The 26,990-nt window shown below is 40.1% G+C and overlaps 1 protein-coding gene across 9 annotated transcripts in view; it reads left to right on the top strand.

The window, feature by feature from the left end:
• The window catches only part of CDIN1 (CDAN1 interacting nuclease 1), a 307,237-nt gene that overhangs the window by 232,655 nt on the left and 47,592 nt on the right, over nt 1–26,990 (top strand). For 7 of the 9 annotated variants that reach the window (XM_035259897.3, XM_078334407.1, XM_002753566.7 and 4 more), the window contains one exon: nt 13,936–15,104. The exons of the other annotated variants lie outside the window; for them this stretch is intronic. In XM_035259897.3, the coding sequence (XP_035115788.1) occupies nt 13,936–14,065 (130 nt within the window). In that variant the 3' untranslated portion in view covers nt 14,066–15,104. Of the gene's footprint in view, nt 1–13,935; nt 15,105–26,990 lie in introns of those variants that run through there. 9 annotated transcript variants of the gene reach the window in all.

Here is a 26,990-nt window from a genome sequence, read left to right as displayed (position 1 = left end):
CGTTAGTTGTTGTAGATTCTTCATTATGTTGATGCTCTTTAGCAATTAGTGTGATTTTGGAATGGCTGGTACTGGTTGTTTCTTTCTATGTGTGGTGCCTCTTTCAGGAGCTCTTGTAAAGCAGGCCTGGTGGTGACAAAATCTCTGAGTACTTGCTTGTTCACAAAGGATTTTATTTTTCCTTCACTTCTGAAGCTCAGTTTGGCTGGATATTAAATTCTGGGTTGAAAGTTGTTTTCTTTAAGGATGTTGAATATTGGCCCCCACTCTCTTCTGGCTTGCAGAGTTTCTGCCGAGAGATCTGCTGTGAGTCTGATGGGCTTCCCTTTGTGGGTGACCCGACCTTTCTCTCTGGCTGCCCTTAGTATTTTCTCCTTTATTTCATTCTTGTTGAATCTGACGATTATGTGCCTTGGGGTTGCTCTTCTTGCGGAATATCTTTGTGGTGTTCTCTGTATTTCCTGCAATTGAGTGTTGGCCTGTCTTGCTAGGTGGGGGAAATTTTCCTGGATAATGTCCTGAAGAGTATTTTCCAGCTTGGATTCATTCTCTTCGTCACATTCTGGTACGCCTATCAAACGTAGGTTAGGTCTCTTCACATAGTCCCACATTTCTTGGAGACTTTGTTCATTCCTTTTTGCGCTTTTTTCTCTGATCTTGGTTTCTCGTTTTATTTCATTGAGTTGATCTTCGACTTCTGAAATTCTTTCTTCTGCTTGGTCAATTCGGCTATTGAAACTTGTGCATGCTTCGCAAAGTTCTCGTATTGTGTTTTTCATCTCCTTTAATTTATTCATATTCCTCTCTAAGTTATCCATTCTTATCATTTCCTCGAATCTTTTTTCAAGGTTCTTAGTTTCTTTGCATTGATTTGAAACCTGTTCTTTTAGCTCACAAGAGTTTCTCATTATCCACCTTCTCAAGTCTAATTCCGTCATTTCGTCACAGTCATTCTCCATCCAGCTTTGTTCCCTTGCTGGTGAGGAGTTTTGGTCCTTTCTAGGAGGCGAGGTGTTCTAGTTTCAGGTGTTTTCCTCCTTTTTGCGCTGGTTTCTTCCCATCTTTGTGGATTTATCCACCTGTCGTCTGTGTAGTTGCTGACTTTTCGATTGGGTCTCTGGATGGACACCCAGATTGTTGATGATGAAGTATTTCTGTTACTTGGTTTTCCTTCTACCAGTCTAGCCCCTTCACTGTACGACTGCAGAGGTCCACTTCAGGCCCTGCTTATCTGGGGTGCACCTATTGCAGCTGCGGAACAGTAGTGATGCTACCAGTTTCTTTTTCTGCTATCTTTGTCCCAGAATGATGCCTGCCAAATGTCAGTCTTTTGGCTATAGAGGGGTCAGGGAGCTGCTTGAGGAGACAATCTGTACTTTATAGGAGCTCAAGTGCTGAGCTGTGAGCTCTGATGTTCATTCAGGGCTGTTAGGTTGCTGTGTTTAATATTGCTGCAACAGAACTCATAAAAAAGCCCTTTTTTTCTCAGCTGCTCTTTCTGAAGGGGTTGGGGCTTTATTTTTGAGTGTCCGCCAGGTTGTCCTGCCCAGCTAGGAGGCAGTTTTGTCCTGCCGAGGCTCCGCCCTGCTGGTGTGAGGTTCGCCCTGTTTCTGCAGACTCTGCCCTTCTGCTGCGGGCTCCACCCTGCGGCGGAGTCTCTCTGTTGTACCGGGTTGCCTCGGCAATGGCAGGCTGCGTCAGCAATGGGCGTGTACCTCAGTAGGGGCTGATTGCCTCAGTAATGGTGGACGCCCCTCCCGCACGGAGCTGCGTTTTAAGGGAACCTCCTAACAGCGAGCATTTGGAATCGCCGTTTTGTTTGTCGCACTGTGCTACCCCTAACGCTTTGTCCTGGGCTGGCTCACTGTTCAAGTCCCGTTCAGTCTCAAGTTCAGCCCTCTCAGGTCTCAGGTTGCCAGTTCAACAGGGCACCCAGAACAATGCGCTTTTGTGCGGAACTCTGTCGAGCACCTCTGCGCTCCGGCGCGGGCCTCTGCGCTCCGGCTTGGGCCGCAGCCGCACCGGCTGCTGGCTACACCAGTCAAGATCTCTGGCTGGCGTCCCGCGTTTGTTTTATATCTGGGAGTTTCCCCGTTCTGTGGGCAACAAAGGTCCGTCTGAAAATGCGTCCCCGACTCACCTTCTCCGCGTATCCAGCGAGAGCCTCAATCCTGGGTTGTTCTCATAGCGCCATCTTGAATCCTCCCTTTCCTCCACTTTTTAGCTATGAGACCTTAGGCAGTGTACTTAATTGTTCTATGCCTTGGTTTCCTCGCTTGTCTAACAGGGATAATGATTGTACCAACCTCATGGAGTTGGCATACAAATTAAGTGGTTTGATATATATATAAAGTGCTTTAGTACAGTGTTTTGCACATAGTAAGTGGGGTAAAAGTGTTAATAATTAACTTTGTTGTAACTATATTATTTTCACTATGACGTGTAAGTGTGCCACTAGTGTGCTTCTTCTGGTCATTAATAAAATTGCCATGCCGAGGCAATGGCTGACCTCTGCCTACATCCCTACTTGCACCGATTTAATAACCAATGAAAAGATGTCTGATCATCTTAATGCTAACCTTATATTGCCCATCTTGTCCTTGAGGGTATCTGTCATGTACCAGGAACTGTGTTAGGAAAGGAGGACGTGAATACAAATAAAATGTGGTCTCTACCCTCAGCACGGTCCCAATATAACAGAAAAATGGTGAAACAGAGGGATGATCACTAGGAAACAGGTACACACAGAAAGGCCAGCTTTAGTTTCACAGACTCTTACTGAATTTCCCTAAATAACCTAAAATGGAATGAAACCAGAGAATGATGTTTCTTTTATATTTATTTATTATATTTTAAGTTCTGGGGTACACGTGCAGACCCTGCAGGTTTGTTACATAGGTCTATACATGCCATGGTGATTTACTGCATCCACAACCCCCATCATGTACATCAGATATTTTCCTAATGCTATCCCTCCCTTAGATCCCCAGCTTAGACCCAGGTGTGTGATGTTCCCCTCCCTGTGTTCATGTGTTCGCATTGTTCAGCACCCACTTATGAGTTCTCATTGTTCAAAATCAAACCATGTTGTGTTTGGTTTTCAGTTCTTGTGTCAGTTTGCTGAGAATGATGGTTTCCAGCTTCACTTGTGTCCCTGCAAAGGACATGAACTTATCCCATTTTATAGCTGCTTAGTATTCCATGGTATATATGTGCCTCATTTTCTTTATCCAGTCTATCATTGATGGGCATTAGGGTTGGTTCCAAGTCTTTGCTATTGTGAACAGTACCGCAGTAAACACACGTGTGCATGTGTCTTTATTTATTTATTTATTTTTTTGAGACAGAGTTTTGCTGTTCTTACCCAGACTGGAGTGCAATGGCGTGATCTCAGCTCACCGCAATCTCCACCTTCTGGGTTCAAGCAATTCTCCTGCCTCAGCCTCCCGAGTAGCTGGGACTACAGGCGCGCACCACCATGCCCAACTAATTTTTGTATTTTTAGTAGAGATGGGGTTTCACCTTTTTGACCAGGATGGTCTCGATCTCTTGACCTCGTGATCCACCCACCTTGGCCTCCCAAAGTGCTGGGATTATAGGCGTGAGCCACCACGCCTGGCCGCATGTGTCTTTATATAACAGAATGATTTATAATCTTTTGGGTATATACCCAGCAATGGAATTGCCAAGTCAAATGGTATTTCTAGTTCTAGATCATTGAGGAATTGCCACACTGTCTTCCACAATGGTTGAATGAATTTACATTCTCACCAACAGTGTAAAAGCATTCCTATTTCTCCACATCCTCTTCAGCATCTGCTGTCTTCTGATTTTTGAATGATCGCCATTCTATCTGGCATGACATGGTATCTCAATGTCATTTTGATTTGCATTTCTTTAATGACCAGTGATGATGAGCTCTTTTTCATATGTTTGTTGGCTGCATAAACATCTTCTTTTCAAAAGTGTCTGTTCATATCCTTTGCCCACTTTTTGATGGGGTTGTTTTTTCTTGTAAATTTGTTTAAGTTCCTGATAGATTCTGGATATTAGCCCTTTGTCAGATGGGTAGATTGCAAAAATGTTTCCCATTCTGTTGGTTGCCAGTTCACTCTGAGTTTATTTGGCTGTGCAGAAGCTCTTTAGTTTACTTAGATCCCATTTATTTATTTTGCCTTTTGTTGCTATTGCTTTTGGTGTTTTAATCATGAAGTCCTTGCCCATGCCTGTATCCTGAATGGTATTGCCTAGGTTTTTTTCTAGAGTTGTTATGGTGTTAGGTCTCATGTTTAAATCTTTAATCCAGCTGGAGTTAATTTTTGTATAAGGTGTAAGGAAGGGATCCAGTTTTGGCTTTCTGCACATGACTAGCCACTTTTCCCAATACCATTTATTAAATAGGAAATCCTTTCCCCATTGCCTGTTGTTGACATGTTTGCAAAGATCAGATGGTTGTGATGTTTGGCATTATTTCTGAGGCCTCTGTTCTGTTCCATTGGTCTATATCTCTGTTTTGGTACCAGTACCATGCTGTTTTGATCACTGTAAGCTTGTAGTATAGTTTGAAGTCAGGTTGTGTGATGCCTCCAGCTTTGTTTTTTCCTTAGGACTCTCTTGGCTATGTGGGCTCTGTTTTGGTTCCATATGAAATTTAAGGTGTTTTTTTCCAGTTCTGTGAAGAAAGTCAATGGTAGCCTGATGAGGATAGCATCAAATCTATAAATTACTTTGGGCACCATGGCCATTTTCACAATATTGATTCTTCCTAACCATGAGCAAGGAATATTTTTCCATCTGTTTGTGTCCTCTGTTATTTTTTGAGCAGTGGTTTATAGTTCTCCTTGAAGAGGTCCTTCACATCCCTTGTTAGATGTATTCCTAGGCATTTTATTCTCTTTGTAGCAATTGTAAATGGAAGTTCACTCATGATTTGGCTCACTGTCTGTTACTGGTGTATAGGCATGCATGTGATTTTTGCACATTGATTTTATATCTTGAGACTTTGCTGAAGTTGCTTATCAGCTTAAGGAGATTTTGGGCCAAGACTATGGGGTCTTCTAAATATATAATCATATTATCTGCAGACAGTTTGACTTCCTCTTTTCCTAATCTGGCTCAGTGGGTGCCACCACCATGAAGAACAGCAAGCTAAGATCCACCAGCTTGAAATTCTCACAGCCACCCAGCAGTCTGAGCTTGACCTGGGATGTTCGAACTCAGTGGGTGGAGGGGCGTCCACCATTGCAGAGGCTCAAATAGGTGGTTTTAACTTTGCCTTTGTAAACAAAGTCACCAGGAAGTCCGAACAGGGCAGACCCTATGGTAGCTCTGGAAGGCCTCTGCCGGCACACTGTGTCACCAGATTGCCTCCTTGCTGCACAGGGCATCTCTGAAGAAAGGCCGCAGCCCCATCAGGGACTTAAAAATAAAGCCCCCACCTGCCTGGGACAGAGCACCTGGGAAAAGCGGCGGTTGTGGGTACAGCTTCAGCAGACTTAAAGGTCTGTGCCTGCCAGCTCTGAAGACAGCAGCGGATTCCCCAGCACAGCATTCAAGCTCTGATAAGGGACACACTGCCTTCTCAATCCCTGATCACTGTGTATCCTGACTGGGAGACATCTCCCAGCAGGGGCCTACAGACACCTCATACAGGAGAGCTCTGGCTAGCATCTGGCAGGTACTCCTCTGGGACAAAGCTACAAGAGGAAGGAACAGGCATCAATCTTTGCTGTTCTGCAGCCCCTAAGGGTGATTCCCACACAAGCAGGACCTGGAGTGGACCTCCAGCAAACTCCAGCAGACATGCAGCAGAGGAGGCTGACTGTTAGAAGGGAAACTAACAAACAGAAAGAAATAGTTGCAACATCAACAGAAAGGACATCCAGTCAGAGACCCCATCTAAAAGTCTCAAACTTCAAAGACCAAAGGTAGGTAGATACATCCACGAAGATGGGAAGAAACCAGCGCAAAAAGGCTGAAATTGCCAAAAAACAAGAACTCCACCAAGGGATCACAGCTCCTCACCAGCAAGGAAACAAAGCTGGATGGAGAATGAGTTTGATGAACTGACAGAAGCAGCTTCAGAAGGTGGTTAATAACAGACGTCTCTGACCTAAAGGAGCATGCTCTAACCCAACGCAAGGAGCTAAGAACTTTGGAAAAAGGATAGACAAAATGCTAACTAGAATAACCAGCACAGAGAAGAACATAAATGACCTGATGGAGCTGAAAAACACAGCATGAGAACTTCATGAAGTATACACAAGTTTCAATCACCAAATCGATCAAGCAGAAGAGAGGATATCAGAGATTTAAGATCAACTCAATGAAATAAAGTGAAAAGACAACATTAGAGAAAAAAGAGTGAAACGAAATGAACAAAGCCTCCAAGAAATATGGGATTATGTGAAAAGACCTAATCTATGTTTGATCCGCGTACCTGAAAGTAACAGGGAGAATGAAACCAAGTTGGAAAACACCCTTCTGGAGAATATCCAGGCGAACTTCACAAAGTTAGCAAGGCAGGCCAACATTCAAATACAGAAATCACAAAGATACTCCTTGAGAAGAGCAACTCCAAGATACATAATCATCAGATTCACCAGGGTTGAAATGAAGGAAAAAATGCTAAGGGCAGTCAAAGAGAAAGGTCAGGTCACCCACAAAGGGAAGCTTACCAGACTCACAGCGGGTCTCTCGGCAGAAAGCCTACAAACCAGAAGAGAGTAGGGGCCAATATTCAACATCCTTAAAGAAAAGAATTTTCAACCCAGAATTTCATATTTAGCCAAACTAAGCTTCATAAGAAAGCAGAAATAAAGTCCTTTATGGACAAGCGACTGTTGAGAGATTTCATCACCTCCAGGCCTGCCTTACAAGAGCTCCTGAAGGAAGCACTAAACATGGCAAGGAACAACCAGTACCAGCCACTGCAAAAACATACCAAATTATAAAGACCATCCACACTATGAAGAAAATGCATCAACTAGCAGGCAAAACAACCAGTTAGCATCCTAATGGCAGGATCAAATTCACATGTAACAAGAATAACCTTAAATGTAAATGGGCTAAATGCCCCAGTCAAAAGACACAGACTGGCAAATTGAATGAAGAGTTAAGACCCATTAGTGTACTGTATTCAGCAGACCCATCTCTTGCAAAGACACACATAGGCTCAAAATAAAGGGATGGAGGAAGATTTACAAAGCAAATGGAAAGCAAAAAAAAAAGCAGGGGTTGCAATCCTAGTCTTTGATAAAACAGACTGTAAACCAACAAAGATCAAAAGAGACAAAGAAGGGCATTACATAATGGTAAAGGAATTAATGCCACAAGAAGAGCTAACTAGCCCAAACATATATGCACTCATACAGGAGCACCCAGATACATAAAGCAAGTTCTTAAAGGCCTACAAAGAGACTTAGACTCCCAAATAGTAATACTGGGAGATTTTAACACCCCACTGTGAATATTAGATCAACAAGACAGAAAATTAACAAGGATATCCAGGACTTGAACTCAGATTTGGACCAAGCAGACTTCATAGACATCTATAGAACTCTCCACCCCAAATCCACAGAATATACATTCTTCTCAGCACCACATTGCACTTATTCTAAAATTGGCCACATAATTGAAAGTACAACACTCCTCAGCAAATGCAAAGAACAGAAATCATAACAGTCTCTCAGACCACAGTGCAATCGAATTAGAACTCAGGATTAAGAAAGTCACTCAAAATGACACAACTATATGGAACCTGAACAACCTGCTCCTGAATGATTACTGGATAAATAATGAAATAAAGGCAGGAATAAAAATGTTCTTTGAAACCAATGAGAACGAAGACACGACGTACCGGAATCTCTGGGACACATTTAAAGTAGTGTGTACTGGGAAATTTATAGCACTAAAGGCTCACCAGAAAAACATGGAAAAATCTAAAATCGACACCCTAATATCACAGTTTAAAAAAACTAGAGGAGCAAGATCAAACAAATTCAAAAGCTAGCAGAAGACAAGAAATAACTAAGATCAGAGCAGATCTGAAGAGGATAAAGACACCAAAAACCCTTCAAAACAATCAATAAATCCAGGAGCTGGTTTTTTTGAAAACAACAAAATAGGTATACCACTAGCCCGACTAATAAAGATACAAGAGAAGAATCAAAATGATGCAATAAAAAATGATAAAGGGGATATAACCACTTATCCAACAGATTACCATCAGAGATTACTACAAACACCTCTATGCAAATAAACCAGTAAACCTAAAAGAAATGAATAAATTCCTGGACACTTACACACTCCCAAGACTAAACCAGAAAGAAGCTGAATCCCTGAATAGACCAATAACAAAGGTCTAAAATTGAAGCAGCAATGAATAGCCTACAAAAGTCCAAGACCAGACAGTTCACAGCCGAATTCTACTAGAAGTGCAAAGAGAAGCTGGCACCATTCCTTCTGAAACGATTGCAAACAATAGGAAAAGAGGGACCCCTCCCTAACTCATTTTATGAGACCAACATCATCGTGATACCAAAACCTGGTAGAGACACAACTAAAAAGGAAAATTTCAGGCCAATATCCCTGATGAACATTGATGTGAAAGACCTCAATAAAATCCTATCAAATTGAGTTCAACAGCACATCAAGAAGCTTATTCATCACAATCTAGTCAGCTTCATTCCTGGGATGCAAGGCTGGTTCAACATACGGTGATATATAAATGTAACCCATGACATAAACAGAACCAAAGAGAAAAACCAAATGATCAGCTCAATAGATGCAGAGAAGTCCTTCAACAAAGTTCAGCAGCCCTTTATGCTAAAATATCTCAATAAACCAGGTATTGAAGGAACACATCTCAAAATAATAAGAGCTGTTTATGAAAGACCCATAACCAGTATCATACAGAATGGGTAAAAGTTGGAGTCTTCTCTTTGAAAACCAGCACAAGACGAGGATGCCCATTCTCACCACTCCTATTCAAACTAGTATTGGAAGTTCTGGACACAGCAATCAGGCAAGAAAAAAAAACTAAGGGTATTCAATTAGGAAAAGACAAAGTCAAATTGTCACTCTTTGTAGACCACATGATTGTATATTTAGAAGACCCCATGGTCTCAGCCCCAAATCTCCATATGCTGACAAACAACTTCAGCAAAGCCTCAGGATACAAAATCAATGTGCAAAAAAGACAACCATTCCTATACACCAGTAACAGACAAAGAGCCAAATCATGAGGGAACTTCCATTATTCTCTTTGTAGCATTCACAGTTGCTACAGAAAATAAAATACCTAGAAATACAAGGGTTGTTTAGGACCTCTTTAAGGAAAACTACAAACCACTGCTCAAGGAAATAACAGAGGACACAAACAGATGGAAAAACATTCCTTGCTCATGGTTAGGAAGAATCAGTATTGTGAAAATGGCCATGGTGCCCAAAGTAATTTATAGATTTTATGCTATCCCTATCAGGCTACCATTGACTTTCTTCACAGAACTGGAAAAAAACACCTTAAATTTCATATGGAACCAAAACAGAGCCCACATAGCCAAGAGAGTCCTAAGAAAAAAACAAAGCTGGAGGCATCACACAACCTGACTTCAAACTATACTACAAGCTTACAGTGATCAAAACAGCATGGTACTGGCACCAAAACAGAGATATAGACCAATGGAACAGAACAGAGGCCTCAGAAATAATGCCAAACATCACAACCATCTGATCTTTGCAAACATGTCAACAACAAGCAATGGGGAAAGGATTTCCTATTTAATAAATGGTATTGGGAAAAGTGGCTAGCCAAGTGCAGAAAGCCAAAACTGGATCCCTTCCTTACACCTTATACAAAAATTAACTCCAGCTGGATTAAAGATTTAAACATGAGACCTAACACCATAACAACTCTAGAAAAAAACCTAGGCAATACCATTCAGGATACAGGCATGGGCAAGGACTTCATGATTAAAACACCAAAAGCAATAGCAACAAAAGGCAAAATAAATAAATGGGATCTAAGTAAACTCAAGAGCTTCTGCACAGCCAAATAAACTCATTAGAGTGAACTGGCAACCAACAGAATGGGAAACATTGCAATCTACCCATCTGACAAAGGGCTGATATCCAGAATCTGTTAGAAACTTAAACAAATTTACAAGAAAAAACCACCCCATCAAAAAGTGGGCAAAGGATATGAACAGACACTTTTGAAAAGATGTTTATGCAGCCAACAAACATATGAAAAAGAGCTCATTATCACTGTCATTAAAGAAATGCAAATCAAAATGACATTGAGATACCATGTCATGCCAGATAGAATGGCGATCATTCAAAAATCAGAAGACAACAGATGCTGGAGGGGATGTGGAGAAATAGGAATGCTTTTACACTGTTAGTGGGAGTGTAAATTCATTCAACCATTGTGGAAGACAGTGTGGCAATTCCTCAATGATCTAGAACTAGAAATACCATTTGACTTGGCAATTCCATTGCTGGGTATATACCCAAAAGATTATAAATCATTCTATTATAAAGACACATGCACACGTCTGTTTATTGCGGTACTGTTCACAATAGCAAAGACTTGGAACCAACCCAAATGCCCATCAATGATGGACTGGATAATAAATACGTGGCACATATACACTATGGAATACTATGCAGCCATAAAAAATGATGAGTTCATGTTTGCAGGGACCTGGATGAAGCTGGAAACCATCGTTCTCAGCAAACAGCCAAGAACAGAAAACCAAACACCACATGTTCTCACTCATAAGTGGGTGCTGAACAATGAGAATACATGGACATAAGGAGGGGAACATCACACACTGGGGCCAGTTGAGGTGGGGGTGGCTAGGTGAGGGATAGCGTTAGGAGAAATACCTAGTATAGATGATGGCATGATGGATGCAGCAAACCACCATGGTATGCGTATATACCTATGTAATTTACACGTTCTACACGTGTATCCTCGAACTTTAATAAAAGTATTTCCAGAAGTCTGTGGGACATCCATTCCTGAGTGTCTTCCAGCTGGCAGGGAGGGCTGCAATCCCAGAATTCTTTTCAATATTGTTAAAGTCTTTGATTTTTATTCATCACAAAGGTCGTATTTGCCTTCCCAGTCATCTAATTTTCATCCAGTGGTGCCACATTAAATGAGAATAGGCATCAAAAAGGGGAAATGGTTCTACCCAAAAGCGTGCGTTTGACCTAAATATTTTCTAGGGTCTTAATGTACACCTCTTCTACCATTTTTGATTGCTTGGTATTTCAAATTAGCAACCAAAACTTTTTCTCCTGTTGCTGCAGATAACCAAGAAATGGATTATATCAAGTTGCTTAATGTGGTCAGCCTCTTCATAAACAGGTAGATTGCTGAAAGATTATCTCGCCAGTATCTGATAATCTCTGGATCCTGAGCTGTGGGAGAAGGCTCAGAAATGCAATCAAGTAGATGCTGGAAACAATGCCAGATCTTGTTCTGCCATTAAATTTTTAAACTTGTCACTCTCTAAAGTCCCTGTTGCTTTTGTCACCCAAAGACCACATAATCTGAAAACCTATCAATCTCTATTTACAAAGAGAAGTTGTGTTTCCTTGTTCTTAATTGGAGACATACTGTCAATCAGAGGTTTTGAGCTACATTGACAGAGGTAATGTTACCTAACTTAAACAGAATTCCATTAGAAACATAAAACTTAAGTAGGCAATAGAGCCTTATTAATGAATTTTACTCAAAATATTCAGAGATCTATGTTGGTACCTTGAGGGAATCCTGGTTGTGAACCTCCATGTGAAATGTTCAGGTTCACAGTCTTGCAAAACCTTTTTGACTTACAGGAATATCTGTTGCCTCACAAGTGAAACAAGTCCATTTTCTTGAGCACCGAGGTGTTCCCCAGCCTGGCTTTTCTGCCTAGAAAATGCCATTTTTGTAAAGAGCTGTCATGCTTCGTGTCCTTTGGCTTATGATTTAGCTGTTCAGGGAAAGTGCAGGCTGCTCTCACTCGCTCAGTGCTGGTGATATGTGTTTTTGTTTTATTAAATCTTTAAAATACTGGGCTTGTTTTTTATGACCTCCATATATTCTTTTGTTCTTCTCTGTGACTTGTTAGATCAGTTTTTTTCTTCCTTTGTGAAAATATTAGTGCCTTTCCAAGGAACATCGTGGTCTCCAGAATGGCTGTATAATAAAATGGAAGAATGTGTTGAGCTTAATGTTCCATCTGTCAAGGCTTTGACTCACGGGTGCTTCACTGATGGGGAGATTTGAGGCTTCTCAGACGTGGTCCACAGAATCACAAATCTTTGTTCTTGCCAGACTTGTTTTGACAAATCTGAGATCATTTGGCACTAATCATAGAGCTCTTTGTAAAATAAAGGTACCAATAGTTTATGTTCCAATTACAGGCAAGTGTTTGTGATTAAAAGTCACTAAGAAACTCCCAGTTAAGTGGAAGCAAGTTCTTCTGGTGTTAGCTTCATCTTGTATGCATTTGAGCCTGGGGACCCACACACCTGTGCATAGGTAGCCTCGTTCTACTGAACTCAAGGGAAACTCTGCTTTGGGGATGCCGAGGAAGAAGAGAACATCTGCAGCTGATAAATCTCAGTGGGACTGCTGCTCCAGGGTTTCTAATTATACCCAGTTCCTACTACTTCTAGACCAAGGTCATGTAATGAGTGAGTTGCCATCTCATGGTTTCGTACCTGAACAGAGGTGACTCAAAAATTCTTAATTAATCTTGATACAACTTCACTATCCCACTAATGTGAATCCCCAAATAAACCGTGACATCCAATTGAACTTGTTCCTGTGCAAACCGTGTGTGCAGCCCATCCTGTACTGTTAGTTTTGGCAAGTACACTACAGCGTATAATAAATCATGGAAGGAAAAAGCTTTTTGGCCTAGCACAGTTCAGCCTGCTGTAATGTTAGAATACAGAAAGCAGTTCTGTTTTTAGACATCCTTTTACTAACCCAACATTCATAATTCATTATTTCACTGTAAAATTCCTGCAACACGACACCAAAAGTAGTGCTGCCCTTTAATTAAGGGCTCTCGGTAGGAAAAACGTGAAACTGATGTGCAAAACATCTCTCTGTGCACAGTGATTGATAGTGATTACATCTTTATGAACCCAGCCCAAAGGTCTCAACTTCCTGATGGGTGAAGAAGTCTATAGGGCCACTTCCTGAGTCTGCCTGGCGGGGATCAGTCACTGCTAACAAAATTGGAGTTAATTCAGAGGCACAACTTAGAAATGCTGAGGTTTTATTAAGCCTGTAGCTGTCTCTACTTTGTCGCAAGCCTATGTGACCTTGTTCCTCATTTCTATAAGCACCTGTAACCAAACTTGATGCTGTGTCCATCCACACTTAGGGAAGTTGTAATGCAGAGTGAAGGGACCCCAAGTGTCGTATGGATGACAGGCAGTACTTTCAGCCCATCGGGTGTATGACAAGAACATTAGAGCCAGAAGAGGACCTTAAGTTATTGCATTTTTAATTATTTTTAGGCAAGCTTAATTTTTTAAATAGTACCACTAAATGTTCAACTAAAATCCCAAGGCAGGTGTTCCCCAGCTCATCCCTGTTTGCACTGTGAGTTTGTCCTCCATCGGCTTGGTAGTCACATCAGCCCAAGCTCATAGCATTACTGAACGGTAAGAGTCAGATTTCCTGTATCTGAAACATTTCAGATTTCTGGAGAGAGAGGTAACACACATCCATCCAAGAAGGTAGTATATGTGTTATGTAAACTCTTTGGTACAGGTTCAGCTATTTTCACTCATAATGAGCAACCTAAACAAAAATTCTGTACAGTCCTGTCATTTAATCATCTTATCAGTGCCTCCAAGGTGACTTTTCTCAAGAGCTGTGTTGATACAATGTGTGTGTGTTATTTTCTGCTGTTTTCACAGATTTGGGCCAGGCTTAGTCATCTATTGGTACGGATTTATCCAGGAGCTAGACTGTAACCGGGAAAGGGGCATCCTGCTCAAAGCCTGTTTCCCTACGAACATTGTCACCTTATGCCACAGCGTGGCTTGACCCTGAAGATCCTGGAAGAGAAGCTGGGAGGAAAAGGTGAATCCGGAAGCAATTTTACTTTCCTGCACTGCAAGATCCTGGCAACATCTGCCCTGAACTTCAGCTGAACTCTTGCTGCTTGTAGTCACACCACTACCTCTTTAGACAAACATATCAAGAGTTTCTGTTTTCCTTCATCCCTTGCTGATGTGAACAGCCAAGAACTACAGAACAGCCCACTCATTCATTATCAGCATTTCTGTCTGTGTCACACAGTTAGTTTATAGATAGTCATCATCTTTGTTTCTTCCGGATGGTTTCTCCTTGCATGCCAAACAAAAGAAAAACCGTGAAGCCTGAAAGGTGTGATTCTTCAGTTCTCCTCCCAGTTACCGAATCACCCTCTTACTTTGTTTCCCTAAGCCTCCATTGACTGGCCTCTCTCTTCACATGCACTCACGGAGACCCAGTGTTGCATCACCATCGTGGAATAATCTAGCGCAAACCCATGAGCACTGAAGCCACGAAGTCCGAAGCCGCTTTTGCACTCACCTGCAGAGTTCCAGAAGACCTTGATGGCAGCCCGTGCTGTGTTTGCTGTATTCCGTCTTTACGGCTTCCTGACCCCGTTGACAGTAAGCCAAGCTGCAAAAATACACTGGATGAGAATTTCCTCTTGTTATAATGTTATTTGAACAGCAAATATTTTAGATTTATCTTACATGAAAGTATTAGTTACACCAAGCCTGGAAACCACACTCCTTTAGACTGGGGGCTTAGAGGAGACGGCTGAAGCTAAGTGCCAGCATGGAGGAGGATTTATTTTTAAACATGGCTAGTTGTCATTATGTATGTGAGCTAATACTTTTATGAGTAGAGTTTTTCTTAAAGGCACACTCTGTACACTGCTTTGTATATGCATTTTATACCATGTAATTATATAACACTGAAGGTCTGCATTAGAAACATTTAGCTTTGTATGAACTAAGTGTGCCAGAAATAAACTTGGAGCAATTTTTAAATAAGCAAAATAAAGGAGACTTTATATTTTTTCACTCTATTCACTTTTATGTACAGCAAATCAGATTCTATTCTAAAGTGAAACATCAGTAAGTTAATAATCAGCCTATTTTGTCGGAAGTTGAATATTAATCTGTACCCAAAATGTATTTGGTAAAACATTTGCCCCCCCAATACAGACAAAACGTAACTTTTATAATGCTGAATAAGTGATGTGGGAAATATTAATAACGATGTAACTTTTGCAAACAGCTTTCACTCATATACATTGCTTGACTTTTTCAAAAGACTAAATATATCATTTATACTTTGTTTATTTTGTACCAAAGAAGGTTTGAAAACATATGCTTGCTGTTTTTCCTTCTGAAGGATATAAGCCTGGTCCAAACGTGTGGATTTGAACTCTGAGTGGGTGCATTAAATCAAAATGCAAGAGGAAGAAGATGATGAAATGCTAAAGAACTGTCAGGCAAACTTCTGTTTCAGTATAAAATTCATTGCACAGGCTTCTGAGTGACATGCAATGATCTGAAACCACCAGTGTATTTCCTTGATACACATACACACACACACACACACACGTGCGCGCTTTAAACAAAAATATTAAAAGCAGTTTCCTAGCATGTCTTAAACTTCTTTTTCTTTAGGAATAAATTACATTTATCTGCACAGATGTTGAAAATCCTGTTAAACCCTTGTCAAGGATTTGTTTCTTTTACATTAAACAAATTTATGATGAACGTGAACAAATAAATTAAAAAATAAAAAAGGTACTTGCATTTGATATTTATTCTTTTACCTGTTGCCCTGACATAATGTGTTGTGAGAAGGTATTGGTGTTCCCAGTAAAGGTACTACCTCTTTTTTAGGAATGAGGCTCTAAAATCTGGCCCTTAAAAATGAGAAAGAACCCAACAGTAAACTCTACACACTATAATAAGGTTACGAATTAGTCAAAAGAAGTTTTTCACACACATAAACTAATGTGATAATTATACTACTTTTGAAGTGGAGGAGTGTGGGAAAGAAGGGATTAATGTTCCCCAATTGGAAGCTTAAAGTCTCCTTGAGTTGTTTCTTTTTCTGTTAAAAATACTTGTCTGTGTTCCATCTCTATACGTTGTCTGCTTGTTTGGTTTCTTTAGTTTAGACAATATAAACATCAGCCCCAGAAAGTAGACACGGCATGACAACTTATTTTTATGGCTGTTGTCATTAGAACATTAACAGTGAAGCCAAATCTTGTTTTATGGTGCATTCTGCACACCATGCTAATGAATTATGCAAAGCCAGAAAGCCAGAGCTTGTGTAAAACGTAAAACTGAATGACGTTCTCCTCGGCATGTACAGACTCGCCAAGCATCTGCCCTGACGAACACATAGACCATTTGAAGTCTGGAAAGGGATCAACTCAAAGCAGAGCTGATCCAGTACTGATATTTAAGGCAGCCATAGACTCCTTCCCACCTCGCATCTGTACCCATTCAAAAAAAAAACAGTTGTATATCATTTTTTTTCCCCTTCTAGTGAAGCATACGTCTGCTCTTTACAACACCTAAAATCTTATATAAAAGGTAAGTCTCAGGGGTCTAAGGTGGCAAGCTGGACCTCCAGGGGAAATAATTTTCTTGTAACTGTAGGTGTGTATACCTGCTGGTTATTTGCAAGGCTTGATTCCCCCTGGAAAAGATGATAAATGGTTGGTCTTGAAGGGATGCATTAACTCACTCAGGCCTCCAGGGGACTGCTTAGGGCTCTGATGAGGTAATCTACCTAAATGGTCCCTGGCGAGCCACACTAATTAATGCTGAAGTGAACAGTTAATTCACTTGCTTCTCACTGGGGAGCTACACCCATTGTTTTCTTTTCTCTTTGGAACCAAGATGCCTTAGATGAGTCCTCTTTTTAACTGTTCTTATCTAGAGACCTGGTGTCTCAGTTGCATTAAATCTTGACTGCTTCCATATGCCTCTTCCGTTCACTTTTCACTTTTGCCACTTTGCATCTTCCCCTTCATTAGCCTTTGCCAGTTTCCCTCCACGTAGACGTGAACCTGCATTTTTCTCATGACTCTCGGACTCTTTTTCTAAAAGATGATCCCAGGACCAAAATATATCCCATCTAAGTCCTGATGCATACATCTGGTTGGGGAATGGGAAGCTGTTGGCCTAATCTCTTTGGGGAGAAGCACAACTTAAGCATCCTCCACATGCCTAAATACTCAAGGGCACATGTGGCACCAGAAGGATCGTAAAACTTTTAACTAAGATAATAAGATTTTACAGGGTTAAATATGGCTTGAAGTTCATGCCTTCAGTAAATGTTTTGGCAAAAGGAGAAAAAAAAAAAAAGGTTTTATAGTTACAGCCTGAGTGGTGTTCAGCTGATTAAAATAGCAAAATGTCTGGTTTAGCGAATCTCTTCTAGCTCATTCATCTTGGGGTAGCTTGCCATTTTCATGTGATCTGATGGGAGCAAGTTGTCTCAAAGTATAACTATTTTGTGACAAGGTGAGAGGAGAAAATCTCAGTAGACACATTCTTGATTAGGGTTAAGGAACAAAGCAGGCTTAACTTGAGAGGAAACTCAAAGGCAAACAATAGAAGTTTGCCTGCAATGTCACCATTTATGGGAAGCGCCTATCTGAACCTGTCTCTGTAAAGTCTGTCGTGGGTTATGGAAGGGTCATGTGTTTGGATCATTTAATCTTGTTACTCCAAACTAACCTTCCTACATTTAGTAAACATGATCTGAACCTGTTTTATTAAGAACATGCCTGGATTCCAAAGATTAAATAAGGAAGATGGAATTATGAATTAAATAATAACCTGAACAACTTGAGTTCGCCTTGTGTTTTTCACTTTCCTGCTATTGTTTTGAATATGGCTGTAAGACAAAGAGCTGCTTAGGTCAAGGGCTATAAATTACAGTTTTCATACAATAGTAATCCACTAAAATGATTTCAAAGCCTGATCAAAGTACTTCAAAAAGACTTTTAAAACATTTCCACAGTACAGGGGAAGGGAAATGCTCATTTGGTTCCTTAATTTGTTTCACTTAGTATAGCAAAGTTCGATCTGGGCGTCATACTCACTTTATATAAAATCCAACTCATTGTTTAAATAATTCCAACTTGTTCTTGTTGTTTAATGTGTAGGTAAAGGAGATTTAAGTTTTCATCTACTTAAGAAGAACAGCTGAATACTTGGAGTCACTTGTAAGAACAGATAATAGAGGAACATTTTAAAATAAGCATACCTTGATAGTATTTAATTGTGATACTCAAGGTATTTGTTAAAACTGTCCAACTCCCTGCAATTAGGATAAAGTTGATCTCAGTGGATTTATTTGGCATCTTAATAACAATCATGCCAATAGATATATTTATTTTTTCATCCCTTTTCTCTCATCACTTGGATTTATCCTAAGCTGTCTCATTTTATAGGCAGGGATAATGGGAAGTACACTAGTGATAGCAAAGCTAAGCAAATTCTAGGCTCAACCATATATAAAGATCGTGTGGACTGCTGCAACAATGTCAGCCTCAACTAAAGACTCATGGTGCGATGTCAGGGTAATTTTTACTTTTTAAAACGAAGGTCATATTGAAATGCTGACATGAAATAAAACCAAGTCAATTAAGTAATAACAATTGAAGTTCAGAGTTTAATTGAGGGCTGAACATGAATCCAATGACCATTAACCTAAAGCGGTCATTAATTACCCTGGAAACTGCCTTGGTTAAAGTTATTTCTACAATAGCTATCACTTTTTTTTCTGAAAAAAAAAAAAAAAATGCCTTGTCATTTTAACATTAAACCTATTCAGAAATAACATTTGGGAATAACAATTTAATGGGTGTATAGTTGGCCTTCTGTATTTTATATTTTAATTGAATTTATTTTGTAGGGCAAATCAAAATTTAGATAAAACCACCTCTTCTTTGCAGGAAACCACTTTTGTTAAGTAAACAAATTTATAAGCACCCTTTATTTGATTGCTTTAGTTTCATCTCAACTGTTGACTTATTTCTGTACTTGCTTAATGCAAGATTTTGGACTAGACTGTAAGCTCCATGAAAGTAGAAACTACATTTACATTGCTCACTTTAGTCCCTAATGCCTACCAGAGTTCCTGGTGCAGAGCAGGTATTCACTAAATGTTAAATGAGTAAATGAATGACAGAGCTTTATTAAATATCTTATCACTCACTTGTATTAGAAAATTGGAACCTTTAACTTTCTCATTTTCTTCATCTGAAAAAAATAAGTCTTTACTAAAATTAGGGAAAAGCAGGTGTTGATATTAAATAATTAATTACTTTAGAAACTCCCCAAAATGTGAAATAAAGCAAATTCATCAACAAGAGTGTTTTAGGGATGCACACTTAGTGTTAAGGGGGATTCACATAAATTTTTGTTGCATTTGCCTTGAAGTTAGTCTGAATACATTATTGTTTATGCACTATGTTGCCAAATGAGAATATTAAAAATACTTATTTCTCTTTAAAAAGAAATGGCTTATCTTTAGATTTCCATTAGAAACTTTCTCTCCAAATGATGGCAGCCTCCCAAATCAAATGTGTTTCACACACAGATTTTGGAATATTCAGTGGAATTATTAGATTAACTGCAAATGATACTGTTAATTGCTCCCTTTTATAATGCTGAGTTGATGGCAAAGTGCTTCCTGGCCATAGAAGTGGTTGGCTGGCTCAAGAGAGAAGGGTTACTTGGTCATTTGCCAACAGGATCTGACCTTTGGAAAGATACTGTCCACGAACCACTCAGTGGGTGTTTCCTTGTTAGTCATTAATTCAGAGTATATTATTATTTGAAAGCCAAAGGCATCTGGCATATTTCCTCATAATTTGAAAACTTTTAGCACAAAAGAAGCTGGAACTTGCACATTTCTTCTTATTCTGCCAGTTTCCCAGGACTTAATTTGTTGGAGCTCTCTATGTGTGATTCCTTCCATAAGCTTCTGGAGCAAGCAGACCATATCACTAAGACCAGGTCTTTGGTTCCAGGTGATAATTCTGTCATATATTTCTAGTACTGAAACTGTTTAAGACACAAATATTTACGGAGTCCCTGATGTGTATTAGAAGTATGTGAGGTGCTGTGGGGAATTTTTTTTTAATGCAACCAAAAATCTCTTCTTGAAGAAAAATAAATCGTTACTTGCCAAAATGAAAACACCACAAAATATTTGGAAATTTTAGAAAAAGAAATCACAGTAAGAGGACAATCTATGAGGTTTTTAATAAGTTATTTTAACCCCAGACAACAGGCAGCAAGTAGCTTTCTCTTTGCTTATTATGGCGGCTGTATTCACTGCTAATAAGCATTTCCATGACCAACTTCAGCTCCACAGCTAAGGCTTTGATCTAGTTTTTAGAGTAGGTAGTGATCACATGGATGCCACATATTTTCCATTCCTGCTCTGGGCCATTCGTGTTCAGTGCAAGTATAAATAAATTCTAAGCATTTGAAACAGAATTCATACCTATTCATCGGCCTATGTAATAAAACAAGAAATAACTTGTTCTGATAGTTCTGTAACATCAAGCCAAGGTATCTGTCTATGGCTAAGATCTGTCTGTCTGGCAATACAGATAGCTAAATATGTCATTGAAATCATAGAAATATGATTTTAAGCCTCAAGATAAACACTAGATGGGCACATTATTATTTCCAGTAAATACCTACAAGTTAAAAGATATTATTGATGAAAACATTTAGGCCTCTATATTTTGGACCTGCATAAATATCTTGAGAATCAAAGATTATATTAGTAAATTTTGCACATTTCTAGTTTAGGGAATTTTCTTTCTTTTTTTTTTTTTTGCAGGGGGAAACGTTGGTTGTTTTTGTTTTTTCTCCAACTTAACCAGGCTAAGGATTTAAGGTCAGCTGCACACTCTGCCTCCTTTATCGTTCAGGGCCTTTATATCATCTGGGTATCAATTTTCTGCTTAGTACAATGCATTTTTATAAGGTAGTGACTAATAGTGGTTTGAAAATATGTTCCCAAAAAGAAGTGCTAAAATATGTTCAAGGATAGAGAAGATGGTATGCTTTACATGGTAAGACAGTTTTGTTAATATACTTGCCATGAAGCCATAAATATTTTTGCTAAAATCTTTTAAGTGTATCAGTTCATTAATTCTGGCAGCTAAAATAATGACAATCATTGTACATGGAAAACTAGGTAAAAATCTAAAGGAATCCTATTTGGTACTAATTTGAATAGAAGAATCCATCTGGGTTTCAGAGTTACAATTCTTAAAAATCAGTTTTGCAATAAATGAAAAAGATAGCAATGCAACATAACAAAGAATGACAGAAAACAGAACAACGAAAGAGATGGCAAAGTGGCCGTGAGCACATTGCATAATGATGTACAACTCAATCTTTTGGTAAATTACTGTCATCTTGTTTCCCCACTATCCTTGAAAGTATTTCCCAATGAGAGAGGAGTTAAAAATGGCAAAATAGGGGCATAGACTGTACCTCTTAACTTCCTGGCCACTGTCCTTTCCTTCATAGGGTTAATATTTTATCCCAAGGAATTTCCAATGCCATAAGTTATGTTGACTATTTGCTAAGTAAAAGGTCCTGGTGTATTTTTAGTGAACATTCTGAACCTTACTGTTTTGATCCTGCCCTAATCTCTATGGTAGAAATCAGCTGGGCATTTTGACAGAAATAGTTCTCATTATATTAGTACTTTACTATCCTAAAATCCTTAATGTTTGATGACAGTCAGTTTCTATACATTGCCGTGTAGCCTAAGGATATGCCACTAAGAATGAATTTGGAAGGACCGAAGATAGTTTTTTCCTTTGGCCAATTTATATGTTGACTTTTCTTCCATTGGAAAAAAAAAAGTCCACAGATATTACCTTATCCTTATAGGAAGAGAAAATGGTAAACATAATATTAAAACTAACAGCAATTCATAAACACCTACTGATCACCACCAGGAATGACCAGTATATAATATTCTAGAACTGCAGCCAGTAGAGCCCAGTGGCTAAGACACAAGCTTCGATGATAGTCTGGAATCCCCACCTCTTCACTTAGATATAGCCAACCTCTATAAAATCGTCAGTTTTGAGGAAGATGGCCCTTTAGGAGCAACTCAGGATTACAGCTCCCAGTGAAAGTGCAGAGGGTGAGTGGATGCCACATTTGCAGACAGATCTTTATTGCCCACAGACCAGGAGATTCCCAGGCAGAGGAGCCCCACGGGTCACCAGTGTGGCTGTTTTGGCCAGCGCAGCTGTTTCGGCCGGCGTGGGTATTTTGCCACTGCCCAGACGTGGCAGCTCTCCATACAAAATACACTGGTCTGGTTGCCCTTCTAAGCTGGCAGTTGGAGCTCCGGGAAGGCAGATTCGCCCATTCATCTGATTAAATGGGTCTGAAACAGGGAGCCAAACCAGGAGATTCCTGGGAAGCACCATTGTGTCAGCCAGCACAGTGGGTCACCGCACGGGAAGTCACACATCCTGGCACCCTTTCAGCAGGCAACTAGAACACCTGCGAGAGAGTCAACCGTTCAACTTACAAAAAAAAAAAAAAGACTGGGGCAGGGAGCCAGGTGATCAGGCTTGGCAGGTCCCACCCCCACAAAAACAAACAAAAAAACAGCAATTGGAAACGCTTGGGGTTGAGACTTTCACAGCAAGCACAGCTGAACCCAGGACAGTGCAGCTCGGTGGGGGAGGGGTGTCATCCTCCATTGCTGAGGCAGCCTGCTGTTGCTGAGGCAACCCGCCATAACAGAGACAGTCCACCATTACAGAGGCAGGCCACCATTGCCGAGGCAGTGCTAACCAGACTCATATAAACAGGACTACAGGGAAGTTCACACAGCAGCAGGGCGGAACCCAAAGCAGATCAGCAAAGCCTCTGCAGGCAGGCAGTGACTAGGCTACCTCCTTGCTAGGCAGGGCAGCCCTAAAAAACAAACAAACAAAAAATGGTAGCAGCCCAACAGATACTCATAAAGCCCTAACTCCCTGGGACAGAGCAAGTGGGGGAAAAAATCGGGGGGGGGGGGGTTATGAGTTCTGCTGCAGCAGCCTTAAACTTAACTGCCTAGCAGCTCTGAATGAACAACGGAGCTCACAGCTCAGCACTTGAACTTCTGTAAAGAACAGACTGTCTCCTCAAGTAGCTCTCCCACCCCTGTATATCCAGAGTCACCTCACAAAGGACTGATCACACTGACATGTGGCGGGAATCATTCTGGGACAAAGATAGCAGATGAAGAAACTGGTAGCAACCCTTACTGTTCTGCAGCTGCTGCAACTGATCCCCAGGCAAACAGGGCCTGGAGCGGACCTCAGCAGTCCTACAGCAGAGGGGCCAGACTGTTAGAAGGAAAACTAAGAAACAGAAATAACTTCATCATCAACAATCTGGACGTCCACTCAGAGACCCAATCTGAAAATCAGCAACTACACAGATGACAGGAGGATAAATCCACAAAGATGGGAAGAACCCAGCGCAAAAAGGAGGAAAACACCCCAAACCAGAACACCTCTCCTCCTACAAGGGATCACAACTCCTCACCAGCAAGAGAACAAAGCTGGATGAAGAATGAGTGGGATGAAATGACAGAATCAGACTTCACAAGGTGGGTAATGAGAAACTTCCATGAGCTAAAAGAACATGTTCTAACTCCATGCAAACAAACTAAGAACCTTGAAAAAAGATTTGATGAAATGATAACAAGAATGGACAACTTAGAGAGGAATGAGTGAATTGATGGAGCTGAAAAACAACATGAGAACATCGCGAAGCATGCACAGGTTTCAACAGCCAAATTGACCAAGCAGAAGAAAGGATATCAGAGGTTGAAGATCAACTCAATGAAATAAAACAAGAAGGCAAGATTAGAGAAAAAAGTGCAAAAAGGAATGCACAAAGTTTCCAAGAAATGTGGGACTACGTGAAGAGACCTAATCTATATTTGATAGGTGTACCTGAATATGATGAAGAGAATGAATCTAAGCTGGAAAATACTCTTCAGGATATTATCCAGGAAAACTTCCCCAACCTAGCAAGGCAGGCCAATATTCGAGTCCAGGAAATACAGAGAACACCAAAAAGATATTCCTCAAGAAGAGCAACCCCAAGGCACATAATCCTCAGATTCAACAGCATTGAAATGAAGGAGAAAATGCTAAGGGCAGCCAGAGAGAAAGGTTGGGTCACCCACAAAGGGAAGCCCATCAGACTAACAGCAGATCTCTTGGCAGAAACCCTACAAGCCAGAAGAGGTTGGGGCCAATATTCAACATCCTTAAAGAAAAGAACTTTCAGCCCAGAATTTCATATCCAGCCAAACTAAGCTTCATAAGTGAAGGAAAAATAAAATCCTTTGTAAACAAGCAGGTACTCAAGAGATTTTGTCACCACGAGGCCTGCTTTACAAGAGCTCCTGAAAGAGGCACTACGCATAGAAAGGAACAACCAGTACCAGCCATTCCAAAAGCATACCAAATGGTAAACAGCATCAACAAAATGAAGAATCTACATCAACTAACAGGCAAAACAGCCAGCTAGCATCAAAATGGCAGTATCAAATTCACACATAACAGTATTAACCCTAAATGTAAATGGGCTAAATGCACCAATCAAAAGACACAGACTGGCAAATTGGATAAAAAGCCAAAACCCATCGGTGTACTGTATCCAGGAAACCCACCTCACATGCAAGGTTACACAAAGGCTCAAATTCAAGGGATGGAGGAAGATTTTCCAAGCAAATGGAGAGCAAAAAAAAAGCAGGAGTTGCAATTCTCGTCTCTGATAAAATAGACTTTAAGGCAACAAAGAGAGACAAAGAAGGACATTACATAATGGTAAAAGGGTTGATAAAACAGGAAGAGCTAATGATCCTAAATATATATGCACCTAATACAGGAACACCCAGATACATATGGCAAGTTCTTAATGACTTACAAAGAGACTTAGACTCCCAGGCAATAATAGTGGGAGACTTTAACACTCCACTGTCAATATTAGACAGATCAACCAGACAGAAAATCAACAAGGATATCCAGGACTTGAACTCAGACCTGGAACAAGCAAACCTGATAGACATTTACAGAACTCTCCACCCCAAATCCACAGAATATACATTCTTCTCAGCTCCACATCACACTTACTCTAAAATTGACCACATAATTGGAAGTAAATCACTCCTCAGCAAATGCAAAAGAACGGAAATAATAACAAACAGTCTCTGAGACCACAGTACAGTCAAGTTAGAACTCAGAATTCAGAAACTAACTCAGAACCACACAGCTTCATGGAAACTGAACAACTGGCTCTTGAACGTTGACTGGAGAAACAATGAAATGAAGGCAGAAATAAAGAAGTTCTTCGAAACCAACAAGAATGAAGACACAACATACCAGAATCTCTGGGACACATTTAAAGCAGTCTCTAAAGGAAAATATATAGCAATAAGTGCCCGCATGAGAAGAGCAGAGAGATCCAAATTTGACAATGTATCATCAAAATTGATAGAGCTAGAGGAGCAAGATCAAAAAAAACTCAAAACCTAGCAGAAGACAAGAAATAACTAAGATCAGAGCAGAACTGAAGGAGATAGAGATATGAAAAACCCTTCAGAAAATCAATAAATCCAAGAGCTGGTTTTTTGAAAAGATCAACAAAATAGACCATTAGCCAGATTAATAAGAAAGAAAAGAGAGAATACAAATAGATACAATAAAAATGATAAAGGGGAAATCACCACACATCCCACAGAAATTCAAACCGTCATCAGAGAATGTTACAAACAACTCTATGCACATAAACTAGTAAACCTGGAAGAAATAGATAAATTCCTGGACACTTGCGTTCTCCCAAGCCTAAACCAGGAAGAAGTCTAAACCATGAATAGATCAATAACAAGATCTGAAGTTGAGGCAGCAATTAAAAGCCTATCACACAAAAAAAGGCCAGGTCCAGATGGGTTCACAGCCGAATTCTACTAGACACACAAAGAGAAAATGTTACCATTCCTTCTGAAACTATAAGAGAGGGAATCCTTCCCAAATCATTTTATGAGACCAATATTATCCTGACACCAAAACCTGGCAGAGACTCAACAAGAAAACAAAATTTCAGGCCAATATCCATGATGAACATAGATGCAAAAATCTTCGATAAAATACTGGCAAGCCGATTGCAACAGCACATCAAAAAGTTTATCCACCATGATCAAGTAAAATTCATCCCAGGATGCAAGGCCGGTTCAACTTACGCAAGTCTATAAACGTAATTCACCATATAAACAGAACCAAAACAAAAACCACATAATTATCTCAATTGATGCAGAGAAGGTCTTTGACAAAATTCAACAGCCCTTTATGCTAAAAACCCGCAATAAACTCGGTATTGACCAAACGTATCTCAAAATAATAAAAGCTATTTATGACAAACCAACAGTCAATATCATATTGAATGGGCAAAAACTGGAAGCATTCACTTTGAAATCTGGCACTAGACAAGGATGCCCTCTCTCACCACTCCTATTCAGTATAGTACTGGAAGTTCTAGCCAGAGCAATCAGGCAAGAAAAAGAAATAAAGGGTATTCAAATAGGAAAGGAGGAAGCCAAATTGTCTCTATTTGCAGACGACATGATAGTATATCTAGAAGACCCCATCGTCTCAGCCCAAAAATTCCTGAAACTGATAAGCAACTTCAGCAAAGTCTCAGGATACAAAATCAATGTGCAAAAATCACAAGCATTCCTATACGCCAATAACAGACTTAAAGAAAGCCAAATCAAGAACGAACTGCCATTCACAATTGCTACAAAGAGAATAAAATACCTAGGAATACAACTAACAAGGAACATAAAGGACCTCTTCAAGGAGAACTACAAACCGTTG

This window comes from Callithrix jacchus, chromosome 8 (genome assembly GCF_049354715.1).
Source record: "Callithrix jacchus isolate 240 chromosome 8, calJac240_pri, whole genome shotgun sequence".
NCBI lineage: Eukaryota > Metazoa > Chordata > Mammalia > Primates > Cebidae > Callithrix > Callithrix jacchus.
Note: the sequence above shows the minus strand (reverse complement) of the source record. Positions and strands in the feature narration are given on the sequence as shown.